Here is a 17,194-nt window from a genome sequence, read left to right as displayed (position 1 = left end):
ATCTATTCTAAGAAAAGACTGTGCATGCCCCGCCTTTCATGGGGAGGCTGAAAACGAAGCTTCTAATAAGGAAAGAACAGCAACCATAGTTTAGGCATAACTGTTAAGGACTTGGAACGTATGGGCAGCCTTGTTAATCTTCATGAATTGTTGGTTGTTACGATAAAAAATGTCACTTAAATATATCACATAGGAGACACACACAGTGATATTTGAGAAGTGAAACAAAGTTTAGAGGATTTATAGAAAGTGTGCAATAATTGTTTAAACCAAATTAGGCAGGTGCATAAATTTAGGAATTGTTGCCTTTTTATTAATTCCAAAACCTTTAGAACTAATTATTGGAACGCAAAATTGGTTTGGTAAGCTCAGTGACCCTTGACCTCCATAAACAGGTGAATACAATTAAGAGAAAGAGAATTTAAGGGGGGAATTGTAAGTTTCCCTCCTCTTTGAATATTCTCTAACGAGTAGAAACATGTGGGTCTAAAAACAACTGGTTTAGAAGAAGGATACAGAAAGCTGCCTTTGAGATTTCAGCCTTCTGTTTCTACGGTTAGGAAAATACTGAGGAAATGGAAGACCAGAGGCACAGTGTCAAGTTAAAGCTCGAAGTGGTAGACCAAGAAAAGGATTGGATAAACAGAAGCAAAGAATGGTGAGAACAGTCAGTGTCAACCCACAGACCAAAGACCTGCAACATCATCTTACTGCAGATGGAGTCACTGTGCATCATTCAAACTTTACACAAGTAAAAGCTAAATGCAATAACAATGCAGAGGAAGCCTTTTCTTAACCCACAGCACAAACAGAGCTGTTTGAGGGATGCTAAAGCACATTTGGACAAGCCAGCTTCATTTTGGAATAAGGTGCTGTGGACTGATGAAGTTATTTGGCCATAACAAGGGGCGTTATGCATGGAGGAAAAAGAACAGAGCACCTGCTAGTAAATATATGCCTACAGTAAAATATGGTGGTGGTTTCATCATGCCGTGTGACCAGTGCAGGGATTGGGAATCTTGTTAAAGTTGAGGGATGCATGGATTCCACTCAATATCAGCAGATTCTGGAGACCAACGTCCAGGAATAAGTGACAAGGCTGGGTCTTTCAACAAGACAATGACCCTAAACACTGCTCAAAATCATCTAAGGCATTTATTGAGATGAAGTACAACATTCTGGAATGGCTATCTCAGTCCCCAGACCAGAATACTATTGAAATTCTGTGGTGTGAGTTAAAGAGAGCTGTCTATGCTTGGAAACCATCAAACCTGAATGATCTAGAGATGTTTTGTAAAGAAGAATGGTCCAAAATACCTTCAACCAGAATCCAGATCTATCTTTCAATCTAGACTGCATGTGCCTATAGAAACCCATATTTAGCTCTGTCTCTTGAAGGCTATATTAAATGCAGCCAAATGAGATGCATGATGTTGACCTTTGCTCACCTGAAAATGGTTTGACTTATCTGACCTGTTGGGTTGACTGACAGGTAAGTTATTCAGTAAGTCCACAGACGTAATGTCCTGCTGCTGAGTAGTTCAGACACACACACACACACATGCACGCTTAAGCATATATAGCCCCTGGAGATGTGAGATTTATTGCATGTGGGGCCACATCCTTGTGTCTCATCTCTATGTGTTTCGGGAGCTCGAAAGCTGAGATTCTGTTATTATTCGCTTCTCCTCCTAATCTCTCTCTGGGCCCTCAGGGCTCCAGCCATCTCAGGGGTCTGCCTCTGGTGCAGAGTGTTAAACAGACATTCATTAACACCCACCTAGCTGTTGTGTGTGTGTTTGTATTTTCAGCTTATAGTTTATGACCTCATTTTTATCATGTTCAATAATATAAATTATTTTTATTTTTGTTTTATTAAGATGCTTGAGAACTTGTATAGCCCAAAATCACAAACAGTATGTCTCAATGGACACAGACCCTTAACAGAAGTTTTAACAGAATGGTCCTCAACATTATCACCATATCAATCAAACATAACTTGCCCATGTGGCCACCTACCTAACACTGTGTGCTTTATGGCATTGCCTGACTTTTCCTTCCAATGATTTAGAACCAGCCATAACTTAATACATTTACATTTACAGCATTTATCAGACGCCCTTATCCAGAGCGACTTACAATCAGTATTTACAGGGACAGTCTCCCTGGAGCAACTCAGGGTTAGGTGTCTTGCTCAGGGACACAATGGTAGTAAGTGGGATTCGAACCCGGGTCTTCTGGTTCATAGGCGAGTGTGTTACCCACTAGGATACTACCACCCTAATAAGCTAATGAAGGTCTAGAGCCTTGGTAAAATTTGCATGACAGCCCAAACTGCCCACTTCGCCTCCAATAAACATATCAGTAGATAAACCCACACTACAATCACTCTTTTTGTAAAGTTTAAACTAATTTTATAATTGAGGTGTTTTGTGCTTAAACAATTGAACCCATACTAATTACAGACATACTCTGAGTTCCTTTTGTGTGTTGGCTCCTTTGAAACATTTATATCACATTTTCATTTCTAGTTTTCTGAAAGTTTCTTTTGTAAGTCTATCATCACTGAATCACTAAGGTGCAGCCTTGAGGGACCATGCACACTTTATTTACCCTCCTTTCCTGGGTTTCTGTCTCAGGTTCCTATCTTTGTTTGGAGGCCATGTGGACCAGTTGGGACAGTGCCAGTTGAAGGATCGTGTCGAGGCTCATGTAAAGTCTCATGGTTTGGAGGCTTTGGCCCAAACTCTGGATGCCACATGCGAAACTCTGCAACTGATTATAGATGGCCTCACCCAGCCGCCTGGCTTTGACATCCGCCAAGGTAAGAGACAGGAACAGCCATCCAGTAAACACCCACTGTGGTCTGTGCTAGTGACAGATGAATCCTGGTGGATGAGGGATCCTGGACCATATTGATACTGACAGCGGAATTTCCACTCATAACATGATTACAGTCAAGTCAAGAAGGTTTTTCCACTGGAATTCTCCACCACATGAGGAATGAAATCACTTTAGCCTAATTGACGTAGCTTCATGAGTTGATGAAAATAATCATATTATGAAGTTATTGGGGTGGTTGCTGTGTACTGAGAGGGTTCCATATGCTTTAATGATCAAATGTGTTATAATTTTCTCATGTACCGGAAAATAACCGGCACAATGCGAGAGTGAAAAGTGAGAAAGTGAGACAAAATGAGAAAGGGTAGCAGAGGGATATTGGGCAAGACATAACAAGTGTGTGTTGATCTAGTGAAGTCTAGACTGCAATTTAGACTCTTTGAAGAATTCATTGTACAGTTCTTGATGTTGATAATATTAGGACTGGATTGACTTCAACTATTTTTGTGATTTAGAGAGACTGTAGAACAATGTATATATTGCAAGTTTTAGGTACTTGCTTGTGTGTGTGTGTGTGTGTGTGTGTGTGTAAAACAAATATATGCACGCACGTGCACACATACATACAAACCCATTTACAATTACAGCAGATACTCTTAACCAGAGCAATTTACAAATGTGCTTTAAGATGTCTATTATTGTAATCCCTCATTTGGAGAGCCCTATTTAGTCCATCTACTGTCTGGAGAAGTTTGGCTAGAACTGGCCTTCAATGAATAGTTGCAACCAAAGCCATACCTCTGACATGGCAATGAGGGCAACTATGCACTAAAAATAGGGACTGCAGGTGAATGTCTTCAGGCAACAGTGAAGAATGGTGGAGGTTCCTCAATGCTGAGGAATACTGGCATATCCTTATCCATCAAGCAATACCATCTGGTAGGGGTATGATTGGCCTCAAATATATTCTGCAGTAGGACAACAATACAAACATGTATCCAAACAAGAAGTAACTGTGTGCAGACATACCTAAAAGAACTGATGCTGTCTTGAAGGCAAAGGGTGGTCACACCAAAGACATTGCTGAGATCGGAGGGTACCAAGACAGAGCTAAGAGGGTACCAAGAGGGTACCTTGAGGGTACCAAGATCGAAAACAGACTAGGGCTAGAATTGACATCACATTACTCAGATCAACTGTAGACAAAAAAAGTAATTGCTGTTAAATGTCATTACTCATTAAAATTAAAATTCATGTTGTCTTTTAAATTATATTAAATTATTAAATTATAGATGTTCATATTAAGTCTCTTATACCACGGACTGAGGCCTTACATTTACATTTTACAGCATTTATCAGACGCCCTTATCCAGAGCGACTTACAATCAGTAGTTCAGGGACAGCCTCCCTGGAGCAACTTAGGGTTAAGTGTCTTGCTCAGGGACACAATGGTAGTAAGTGGGATTTGAACCTGGGTCTTCTGGTTCATAGGCGAGTGTGTTACCCACTAGGCTACTACCACCACCTTATTATAGGCCTTATTATATCTATGAATAAGGCTATGAAATGATCCCTTGCTTTGAATTGAAGGCAATGGATATTTGGCACTCAAATGTTCACTTACACGTTTTAAGAATTTTTTTTCCCAGCAAATTTTACAAATTTGCCTTAGTAAGGCAGTGCTGCTTCACTATCTACAGATTTAACAAGGAGTAGTGTATGAAGCCCCTAAAGTACCATAAACTGTGCAAGTTATTTAAAATAACAAAATAAATTTCCATCTCTTATTTTCCAGAACTTAAGATGACACCATAATTTTGGAATGTCATACATTTAAATTATTGCTGCTCTTGCACATAGACACGGGATTGTAATCAACCTAAACAGATGACTGTACTATGCATGCATGCAAGACATTCTATGCCAGATTTAGGAGTTTTTCCTCATAGGTTGATAACATGAAACGCAGAGATAGTCAATGATCTTGTAATTAGTTATCTTAAATTTCATGCAGCTTTTTCTCCAAATACCTGGTGGTGAATGTAGATGTAGTCCCAGCTGTCTCCGTCACAGTGGTTCAACAAAATACAACGGCAATACAACCAGGCGCAAATGGGCAATAGAAAACTGTGTGCATTCAAAATATATATAAATATAAAAATAAATTATTTTGCCGATGCCCATGATGCTTCCCTGGGCCACAGCCCATGTTGAAAACCGCCTTCCTGGACAATTCTTTGCCAACTTTTCTATGATGTGGTGTGTATGATGTGTGTCTACTGTGATGCGCTGGCAGTGTCCGTTGAGAAAATGTATACATAGATGCACCTGACTGGTTGCGTGTCAATTTAGGCGCTTAATAAATAATTATACTGTTCTGTGAGGATGTGCTTTTTTTCTTTATTTTCATGCCTGTGCGGTTACCAGTCACTGAAAATAAGATCTAATCACCACCAGTGTACTCAACTGCTGCCTGGTTGACATCCAGGTCCTTATGCAGTGTTTAGCAGTGGTCCGTTGTACTTACCCCACCTCATCTTCCCAGACATCAGCCAGTCATTCGTCTCAATCATCTCACTCAATCATGAAACCTGAGCCTTGTTATTATCAGCGGCCGCCCGTGGCGTCTGCCGTGTCTGTGCACTGATGTTTAAACCAGCCGCACAATCTCTGTTTTATGAACATCGCTCTTGCTCTCTCTCGGTCTGGCCCACTGCACAAATACGCAGCTACTGCTTTTCTCCTCATTAATGATCTATCTGCTGACTGCAAGTAGCCGTTTCAGAACCCGCCGCTGGGTCTTCCCCCGAATTACGCAGCGGGGCTTCAAAGCTTGGAGAGCATCCCACCACTCCTCACCCTCACCAGAGCTGGGGTGGAAAGAAAGCCCTGTCTCTGTCTGAAGTGCTTTGAGGTGTGTGTGTCTGTTCAGGATAGGAATCACTGGCCCTGAGATCACACACAGCGCCTCCTGTGTTTTACTTTCTCGTGCTCAGACGTGTGTGTTTTTAAATCTGAGTATCTCAGGCTCAATTTTCCATCCGAGGCAGAACAGTATGCTTCTTGTGTTGTTACATTTGCATGCGTGTGTGTGCGTGTGCCCCCATCACTCTAGATTGCACCTCGCAGCGCCAGTATAGCCCCATCATTACCCAGAGGCAGGATGAGCACCGGGTTCTGCTGGACTAGGTGCAGTGCGGAGCTCTCAGGCTGGGGATGGAGACCTGGCTTTCCCATCAGGAGGGCTACAGGTTGGCCTCCCTGCTCAGGCCCCCTGATGAGCCTCAGCGGATAGCCAGCTGTACAAATAGATGATATGTGAACCGTATGCTAGGTAAGGTGTCCCGGATAAGCATAATTGTGGATGAATGTTTCCTGGACCACAAACCCTGCCGAGAGGCCGTGTTTATGTTAAAGCCCAACCAAAGAAAATGTCCCTGAACAGACAGACCCTGCAAAGCTGTGTGGGGGAGAAAGGATGGAAGGAAAGAATTTGTAGGAATGGCAAGAAGTCGTCTTGATTTGTCATTTGTAGCCCGATATGGCGCTTTTATTCTCTATTGTCCAATTCCTCTTCTCTTGATTGTCTAATCCTCTTTCCCCCCTCTTCTGCTGATTCACAGACTTTAACCAAGCGGACTTCAAGCGGCAGATCATCTCCATGAGCGATCTGCATGTGGGGTTGGTATTGACGGGCCGCGTGAGCAACATGGCGCTCTTTGGTGCGTTTGTGGACATCGGAATGGAAAGATCAGGACTTATACCCAAACGATTCATCACGCCAGACAAGCTACCCTCTGACCAGCGTAACCACAGCCTGGCACTGGGCCCTGGGGAGCGGGTGGAGGTCCGGGTTGTGGATTTGGACCTTCAGAGGAAACGGATTACCCTTGATCTTGTTCGGGTCATTAGATAAGAATTCCTTAAAAGACACTAGATCCAAACAGTTAACGTTTTAATTTGTTACTCATGTTAACGAGTATTTTCAGTTTCACTTTCAGTTATTGTTTGATACGTATATTGTTAATGTGTATACCTCATGATTTTTGTGCATTATGACTAATCCCAATATTTGAACATTTGCTGTGTGGCGCAATTTGTTTTGTTTGCACATCACACTAACATCAGTCACCTTGAAAACCAACAGGAAACAGCAGTGGGTAACAGGAAGTCACTCTGATTGACAGTTTGCTTAATCTGCAGGGAGCTTGAGAGCAGTTTTAGCGAAGCCACCGTCAGAATGCAATAAACATGGAGAGGCTGTGGGGAGAACGCAAACCCAATTACACCTGACTAGCCACGTGCTAATCTGGCACCACAAAATTAATCCCTTATTCCCTGGCTGTATTATGTTTGGCAACCTCTTTAAAAAAAAAAAAAACAAAAAAAAACACAAATCTTATTTTTTAGTGTTCATGTTGATGGCAAGTCCAATATGAAGGTTTCTGTTTGTGATAAATGTTGAGGTCTTCCTCTTCTGTATCTGCACAAAGACAGGAAAAGTGAGATGTAATAACTAGAACTCAGACACACACACACACTCCTCAGTGTTGCCATGTCCTATTATCACAGAGGTGACCTGTGCCACTGGCAGCGTTTCCAGAGGAAAGCCGGCCCCACCCTGCCATGGACGTGAGCCGTCCGACAGAGAAGCCAATTTACGGGCTGGCCGCGGTGCGCCACCACCCCCAAATCCATCAGGACCCTGGGAGAAAGTCAGACAGCTTCAGCCAGACACTCTGCAGCGAGCAGCTGGGAGTAGAAGCCGTCCCAGCCGTGACTGTTATCTGCCATATGGAGAGGGAGAGGCCATCGCCTCCTCTTTCGGGGCTCTTTCTGCTGCTTTTTAAGCACAGGTTTGAAACCAGGCATCCATTTCCTCCATCTCCGACCGTGATGGAGCAGCGTGCTGTGGTGCTCGGTCCATCCGGCCTGATTAGCAACCAGCAGGCCAGCTTCTCGGCTGCCCAGAGGGGGTGATGGCTCACAGTAATGCTGCTGATATGAGCAGGATCTCTGTGGGCTCATATTGAACAGAGAATGTGGTTGGATCAAGCAGAGTCCAAGACACCCACCGCCGCATCTCTTATCTATTTTGTTCTCTTGGATTCAAAGCTTTATTTGGCATGAAAAACAACAAACTACAGCCCTTCCATTCCTGTCCTGATAGAATAGACAAGAAGTTAGCAGTAATGAGCAGTAAAAAACATACATTTGCTACAGTTAAACTGTTAAAACAAGTCGAGGATGTAAATGTAAAAAATATATAACAGTTTTTCTTCTACAGTCATTAAGAATGACACAAATATTGGTTTTCACAAAGTTGGCTGCTTTTTATTATGGCAATTTGCATGTACTCCAGAATGTTATGAAGAATGATCAGATGAATTTCAAAGTCCCTGTTTGCCATGAAAATGAACTAAATCCCCCCAAAATAACATTTCCACTGCATTTCAACCCTGCCACAAAAGGACCTGCTGAGATCATTTCAGTGATCCTCTCATTAACACAAGTGAGAGTGTTGAGGAGCACAAGGCTGTGTGCCTGTGATGCTGACTGAGTGACTATAGCAGACTTGATGCTTCAAAAGGAGGGTGATGCTTGAAATCATTGTTCTTCCTCTGTTAACAGTGGTTACCTGCAATGAAACCATCACTGTGTTGCATAAAAAGGCCTTTACAGGCAAGGATATTTCTGCTACTAAGATCAGCCTAAATCAAACTTTTGCGAATCATCAAAAGTTCAAGGAGAGTGGTTTAAGTTCAAGGATAGAAGTTGGTTGACAGCATGCCACTTTGAATTATAGAGGTCTTGGGGGAACACTGAAAAAAAAACTCTTTGCATAAAGTTGATGTAATTGTCAAGAAAAGTTTATATGAAACATATAAAATACTTAAATTATTATACTTTAGTAATTATACTTCAGTACACCACAGAAACAACTGAGAAAGAGATCGAAAAACACATATGGCAGTGGTGACCTAGCAAAGCACCGTCTCAGCACTGCTCCCAAGGTGCCTGTCATGGCTGCCCACTGCTCACCAAGGGTGACTGGTTAAAAGCAGAGGACACATTTCATTGTGTCACTGTGTGCTGTGCTGCATTGTTTAAAACTGACAATCACTTCACTTTCCCTTTTTTTCCACTTTCAGACTCAGCAAACAGTGTGTGAGAACCAGTATTTATGTCATTCTCAGAACTTTTGGCCACAACTGTACATCCTTCCACATTCTGCCATTCATGTGACCTATTCTCAGTCATCTGTGAGGGGCCAAGTTCTTCCATGCATCACTTTGAGTCATAGCTCTCAGTTTTTCCCCCGTCTTGCTAGATGTTAGTTTTTCGTTAGCTAATTTGGGGAAAATGTGAATGAAGGTGTTGTGATTTTGAGGGACTGGCACGGTATAGAATATATGTGTGAGTGTGATGGATACCGGTGTGTGAGAGAGAACAGGATCATGATGTGATGACTGCAATGGTGCGCAACACAAAGCAGGCTTGTACTGTGATAGGCCATGAACGGTGCCTTGGAGCATTACATGGGGACCTGTTGGTTGCCTGAGCCTGTTCCGTAAGCAGTAGGCTACTACTGTCCCTCTCTCGTTGCACTGAGTATAGTGAATCAAAGTGTGTGTACATCCTTGGCATTCCAAATTCCTAATAAATATGGTCTAAAACATCACTAACTCACTAAAGATTTATTAAAATTAATTCAATATTATGTACATATCTGTTCTGTAAATGTGAAGATTTTGTGAAGAAGTCAAATTTATGGAGATATCTGTAATAATCTAAAGGGTTTACACATGTTAAAGCACCACTGTGTGTGTGTGTGTGTGTGTGTGTGTGTATACATATTTATATACATATAATACAGTTTATGTGACCGAGGTTGCTGTTGTTGGCTATGACTCCCTGTCTGGAGTGCTTTTACGAGCTGCTGTCAGATTTCTCACTGCGGCCATGCAAGCCCCCAGAATGCACCTGTCATGCAAGCTCACCCACACCGGACACCACCTACCCCTATCCCTCCTGGCCGGACAGCAGGTGGTCATACTGTAGTCTTTGTTTCTCCACCCTGCACCTCTGCTGGGTTTGATGAGGCTCGGTTTCTTGCTGAAAACATTTTTGTTTGGATTTTTAGCCAGATTTCTTAGTTCCTGCACGTATGGATCATGTGCGAGAGTAAAAGCCGGTTTTATGGTTGTTCCTGTTTGTGGGTTTAGGTTTAGGTGAGGTCACATTTTAGTAAGTGGTTCCTCTCCCACACCAGTTCACTGCATTCCACTACATGTCGACGTATTTCCCAATTTAAACCCACACTGCTTCCATTTTGTGATGTCGCCTCGAGGCAGGTGAGTGAGTGTTTGCAATACATCGCACCTTGTCAACAGAGCTTATAAGCTTGCTTGTCCCCGAATCAGTTTGCTGTGAAGTGAGCCGAGAGCAGCAGCTGATTAGCGAGTCCCCTGGGGTCACGCCGGCTACCGCCTCCCAAGCTAAAATTCATTATCTTCATTCACCAGAGACCATTAGGCTAACCCTGTTAGCCTGCCTCACTAGCCCCACTCCGCCCCGGCCCCGCGGCTGCGCGACAGTAAGTGGATAATGTGCTTACTCTGATTACGTGGGCCTGACGACGTTATTGAGATGAGAGCCTCCAGCAGAGATCCCCCTCCATCAGCCCCACAGCTTCGGCCAAATGCTCTCCCCATAGCCCAGGTGTTCAGGAGCTCCTGGTTTCTAATTCTGCATTGATTGAAAGCCTTGTCAGAAATAAACAACTAAGTGTCTTGGAGAAGAAAAACTTACTACCCTGCCAGCCCTTTGTATTGGTGCAACCAGAATATGAATTTTAAATATGTTTTGATCAGATGTTTAGTAAAATATTGAGAGACTGTAGGCATAATTGACAGCTCACACACACTACTCAATCCCATCCGATCAGGTGTAGTGCAGTGTCCATCTCCCATTCTCCTCCGGTCTGTATACTCCTAATGCCTCTTGGGTCAAACTTATACACCAACACCAGGTACAGTAGGCCTACTATGCTCAGGTGCAGTGTGGGGAAGTTTATATTAGTTAAAATTAGGATAAATAGGATAACTATTTCAATTGTTATCCTAACTACATTAAAGTAATGTATCGAAATTCTGAATACATTTTCTTAACTGTTTACCATGTTGAAATTGTATAATCTGGCAGTGTTTACATTACACGTGTCCCATATGCTTCCCAGAATTCCCCTGTGATCTATTTTTGTGATATTGTCTGCAAGGCTCTCAAGTTTAGAGTGACATTGAATGCCAGTTATCCTGTGATAATGAAATATGATCAAGACTACAGTTGTGGCCAAAATCTTAGAGAAGACACAAATACTGATTTTCAGTGTTTTTCGATTGGTTTGTCAGTTGTTTCTGTGGTTTATTGATGTATAATTACTAGAGGTGGGCATAGATTAATCTCACTGTGATTTTGGAATGAATCTAGACTAATCTAGAGTAAGCAAAATTAATCTAGATTCTAGATTAGTCTACATTAATCTAGATTAAAATGCTTGAGAAAGCTGTTCTATAATAATTGGTGATGAAAATAAATTATGTTCAATAAGATGTACTTGTGTTTACCAACTGTTTATTCAGTTAAATAGCTGCATCCATGTTAACACGTCACGTTTGATGTGGTAATTTCACAGTTCGGAGACTCATTCTCGCCTCCTACAGTGCAATTCGGCTAGGTATACATCCTCGCTAAAATATCAAGGTGAAAGTCATCCTAGTGTAGCGGTTCTTTTTCTGCATTGTGTAATTTTTTAATTTCATTTCTTGAACCACAAATGATGAGCTGACACCCAAGAGATCTTCTGTGCAAAGTGTATTCTGTACAAAAAGCAAGGTCGTGTCAGAACATCGCGTCTTTCTGCACCTCTCTCTACAATATACAGTATTAAAAAAAACATTAAAAAAATATTCACAAAATAACACACATGCAAAATATTCCTAATATGTACATAAATTAAAATGAAAGAAATAACTTTTTGCACATAAACCCCACGCACCTCTCACAGCTCACGCCATGTGTCCAAGAGACCTGAACCGGGTCTCAAAAACAAAATAAAAGTCTTTAGGAAATAAGAAAATAAGACACAAGAAAGAAGAAATATACTTATAAATCTAGTGTAACCATTGAACTCCGTCACAATAGCTTGCGTAGTATAGACCCAGCTTAGACCCAAACCAACTTTGTGAATAGATTAACGGCGATATTTCTTTTATCGCACGATAAGAGTCTCACGTTAACGTAGCACGTTAACGCCAATAACGGCCCACCACTAATAATTACAAATATTTTATACGTTTCAAATAGGGGTGTGTATTGGCTAGGATCTCACGATATGATAAGTATCACGATACAAGGATCACATTACAATTATATCACAATATATTGTGATACTGTACATGTTGCGTTATTATACATTTCACTAAAAATTTAAAAACAGATCTTAAATACAAGATGCTGTGATCAGTCTGTCATGTTTTGAGATTTGCATTCAGCATTGAAAAACTGATGCTCATTATCTGAGCAACATTCTCTAAAAGTCAAATTTTGAATTAAATCAGAAGATGACTTACTCTGTGCTTTAAATGATGCTCCAATGGATTGGGTCAATGAAATATCCAGAAGATTTCATAATGCAAGGGTGCCTATTCATTGGTGGCTGTGTTGCATTTTAGCCAGATAAAATACTGGTATTTTCTGATTATCTTCTGTCGAAGCTGTTTTGTAAGTGACAGGCTCTTGGACTCCGGCAGAGACACGCTTGTTTCATAGTGAGGCGCAACTGTCTGAGAAATATTTGGTGCTGTGGCATATTAGCCTACACATTTCTTTTGTGAATTATTTCAGTGACTGTTATGCTCAATACGTGACCCAACCTAATTCATTTCAGCAGGAACCCTCCAGATAAAGTACAGCAACAATCGACACCTATCGAAGTGCAATGGATACCGCAAACAAACTCCCACCCAAGTCACCTTGCGCACAAAAAACGACAGAATTGCAAGTGCATTTTATTTTTCAGGGTTTGTGGCTCTATAGCACAGTTGGAAACAAGGTTTTGGTAGATGAAGCCGTGTCTTGTGACCCCAACTCAGGAAAAACTGATAAAACACATTTTTTTATACCAGCTCTGCTTATATCACATGTTCACACCCCAATACACACCCCTAATATACGCATACATATTCATAATTCCCGCCATCAATATTCCTCTATAACACCCAAGACATAACTACACGTATTGTAAGCCACATTCCATAACCCAAACCATACAGAGAACACTTAAACATAAAAAAAAAATAAAAACAGCAAACACTTGACCCCCTTACATCAAACACACATTTCAACAATTCCTATAAAGGCACCGATCTCCCAGGGTGTGCATTTCCATGGGGGACATTTATGCTGCTTGACAAGAAGAGCCGTTGTGAAAACATGAATGGTGTGTATGCATATTTGGGAGAAACAACAGATGTTCACTAGGATGTGGAATTAAAGTCGTCAATGAATGATGAGTAGGTGCGACCCGTGCACACAACAGACAGTCACGTCTTTGTCTAGGGATGTAGAGGAATGTGATCAGGATGGATTTGGGACAGGAGTAGTGAGACATGTGAAGGCCAGCGAACTGTACAAAAGTGCATTTATTTTCAGTGAAACAATATACAAGTAACCAACCAGACATTCACTAAATAAACACACGCAATACATAAGCACACATACCTTTTACAGTGATGATAGCTACTATGAGAAACATCATGTGATATTGTTGACTAATAAAAATTAGATTACATTTTTTTATTACAAAATAAAAACGACTAAAATGTCTCTTCGTTTTCATTGATGCAGACGAGACATTATTTCCTCTCATTTAATGTTATGCAGTATTCCTGTATTTCAGCATTACCCCTGTCTTTGTCATGTTTTTCCACCTCTTCATTATTTGTTTTGTACACCAGATAATTTAGGACATTTTGACATGTTGAGCTTGTTGACACATCAAAAAATTACCATCCAACCTTGTGGCCATGGTGGCCTCATAGGAAAGTTGCTTTTCATTATGTAACCATAGGAATAGTGGATGTTATCTGTTCCAATTATTAAATAATGTTTTTGTAGAGCAGAACCAATGTGAATGAATGCGGCTTAGGGGGAGGAGTTTTTGGTGGAAGCGCATGAGAGAGCCAATTTATTTTTAATAAATTTGCCAAAACCTCAAGTAAACTTTTTTGTGTCGTCATTATGGGGTGTTGTGTGTAGAAAAAAAAGTGTGAATACTTTCCGGATGAGATGTATATTGCCTATGCGGTGGGACAGCCATGAGATTGAAATTAGGACAGACAACTCATCACATTCAACTAACATAGTCAGCACTGAAAACTGATTGCCTAACACAAATACCACTGATACCTATGATTCTCCCTATACCAATATTATTAAAAATAATGGCAAGGTTTGTATACAATATTAAGATGCAAACTGATAATCATGCATCTTTCAATAAGTAACTAATTTAATTTCACCTTTGTCTGTAGTAACTAAAGGATGACAATTTATTTGTAATTAAATTACATAACGCCCTTACATGTAACTCATTGCGCCTTAAAACTTCTCAGATATTTCACCTCACCTCTGGTCATGTGATCAGCTCTTCCTTCCCAATTCTATAGATATTATGTGACTGACATCCAAGGTGAAGTGGTATGTATTGTTACACCAGCGAAAGTATAAACACTCTGGTCTAATCTCAGACCCATCTCACATCTTAAATTCAGCCTTCTGAGGATCTGGCAACTGCCTTCAGTCCAGTCCCACTCCGGTCACAGGAAGGAAAGTGAGGATTTGAGAGGTGGTCTGGCGATACGATTCACAATACCCTTGAAAAAAAAAAAAAAAATCTTTTTTTTTTTTTTTTTTTTTTGATTTTTCAATTGTTTTTGAAATGGGGTCTGGCCTGTGTCCCCCAGAGTTTTATATAAGGGGTGTTTTTACAATGTGCCTTGAAAAACATTTGAACCCAGCAGCATGGTTCTTATGCTAGGACGCAGGCTCTCTGCTCAGTGAAGTTGCCAGACCTGTGTCTAGGAGCAGCAGTGCGTTGTGGGGGCGATGTGATCAAGTTTCTGTAGATCTTACAAATCTGCGTCCTTTGAAGCTTAATTTATGGCCTGTGTGTCTGCAGGTCTTAAAGTTTAGCTACGTGGTATTTGTGATAACTCTCTGGTTTGTGAGGATGGTAATAATACGGCAAGGATAAGGTTGGTCATAAACAAACTCGTCTTCAGAAGAGATGGAGCTCATCCCTGGTGGGCACGTTCCAGCACACCTTATGAGTTGTGCTGGTGGCAGTCTGTACACAGCCTCTGTGGTCTAATTACCATTCGTTCAAGGGATCCAGAGTCAACGAAGGGTAATAATACCTTATTAATGTCAGACTAGGCTGTCACCATGCGACAGATTTAGTGTTAGAACAATACTACCACTACTGAGATGTAGCCAATCCGTCTGGCTGCCTTTCAGCGGCCGACTCTTAACTCACTCCCTTCAGCTCAGAGGGTTGACGCTTTTATCTCAAAACCAGATTAATAGCTTTATAATCTCCTTCTGGGTGTTTTCATATCACAGTGTCTGTCCAAATGCCCTTCTAAAAAATATAGGAAACTATTTTTTTTGTTATTGAACATTGCCCTAGGCATATTTAGCACTTGTCTGAACTGGCGTTAATCAAGACAATAACTCCATAGATTTCATATAAATAAAAATGTATTCAATTTATTCATTCAAGTGGATTTAATCAACGGAAGGCATTACTAACAAATCATAAAACATATGAAAGCATAGTATAATTTTTTGTGAATAGTCTATTTTTATGAAAGGACCTTAAACCTATGATTTTTTTATTTGGAAACCTGGATGCCAGCACTTATCTGCATTTTTCACGTGTCATGTCTCCATTAAAGGCTTCTTGAGTTACAGTACACCACACTATAGTATCGTCTCACTATAGCTTCCGGTTCAGGAAGGAAGGAGGCAGTGATTTGAGTGGAGTAGCTCTCATCTGCATTCTGTTCAGACAGCTAACGGTGATGGATTTTTCCTGCTGGGCTGCATCTGAGGAAAAGGAAGAGCTTCCCCTGTCACTGGCCCGATAATCAGGGCTGTCCATTAGCACTGCCAACGCCACAACTGTGAGCACAGCTGGTGCCGCTTCTATGGCGCAACACAACAGTTGGCAAGAGCCATGGTTCCTGTTTGTCATTAGTGTAGGACATGGTCACATCTATGAATGCCACAGCTGTGAACAAATTCTGTGTTAGCGCTGATGTTGTGTCAGCCATTAATCTGTGAAAATGTTTTCCACACATGTCTTAAGATGAGTCATGTTTTATATGGGTACTCTGTACTAGAAATAAGAATAAATGACTTTTCCAACTTCCAACCCGAATGTACTGTGCACCGTAATTCAAATTTTACCCTAAATGGATGCCACTAATGGCAAGTTTAAACAACTTGTTCTCATTAATAGACTCTCTGCATCACCAATAACTCCAGCTCAGCAGTGTGTTCCCAGCTGGGAAGAGACACTGAGCTGTGGCCAAGCACAACACTGGGTTGTAACTTAAAGGCATGACGTGTTTAAAAGCTTGCAATGTTAGTCCTACTCAGGGCCAGAGTATATTTAACACTATGGGGGGTAAGCAGTTTTAGCTTTTGTTACCTTAACATGTAGTGTGGCATGAGGCATGTTTCACTACAACACATCACATTATTGCAGCAACTCTGCATGCCGTCACATTTTCAGCCCCAAACTGGACTTGCTCGCCTTGTTCATTTTGGGACATGCATTTTGCAGGGTCAGATAAGGGTCATAGTTCATGCAGTACTTTAGTACAGGATATTTCTGTCAGCAGCTAGGCCCTACAGTGGCACTTTATTATGTGTTTTTTGCAGGGTGGGCAGCAGTGGGCAGGTGTTTGATTGCTTATGGCCTTGTCACTAATGACTGTTTGTCTTTCATTTCCCACTGATTTCCTCTCACTGTTGGCTTAGTCAGCTGACGGTCCAAAGCCCCGCTAATAGGGAGAAGGGCAGGAGGGTCAAATAATAGGTTGTCACACTGAGATAGAAACACCTTTTTCCTATTACCACTTTTTGCATTTGTTACAGCTGGTACACTTTAGCAGCGGCGGAATGTTAGGCCATAGAACATATCAAATACAACATTATATATTAATTATGTGTGTGCATAGATTAATGTTTATTTTCTCAAAAATGTAATGTGATGAATTTATAA

General features: G+C 41.2%; 1 protein-coding gene across 1 annotated transcript in view; it reads left to right on the top strand.

Moving 5' to 3' along the window:
* srbd1 (S1 RNA binding domain 1) overlaps positions 1-9,443 on the top strand; it is a 61,622-nt gene extending 52,179 nt beyond the window's left edge. The window contains exons 20-21 of the mRNA XM_028989582.1: positions 2,640-2,824; positions 6,465-9,443. Of these exons, the coding sequence (XP_028845415.1) occupies positions 2,640-2,824; positions 6,465-6,757 (478 nt within the window). The 3' untranslated portion in view covers positions 6,758-9,443. The remainder of the gene's footprint in view (positions 1-2,639; positions 2,825-6,464) is intronic.
* The last annotated feature ends 7,751 nt before the right edge of the window (positions 9,444-17,194 follow it).

This window comes from Denticeps clupeoides, chromosome 8, assembly GCF_900700375.1.
Source record: "Denticeps clupeoides chromosome 8, fDenClu1.1, whole genome shotgun sequence".
Lineage (NCBI taxonomy): Eukaryota > Metazoa > Chordata > Actinopteri > Clupeiformes > Denticipitidae > Denticeps > Denticeps clupeoides.
Note: the sequence above shows the minus strand (reverse complement) of the source record. Positions and strands in the feature narration are given on the sequence as shown.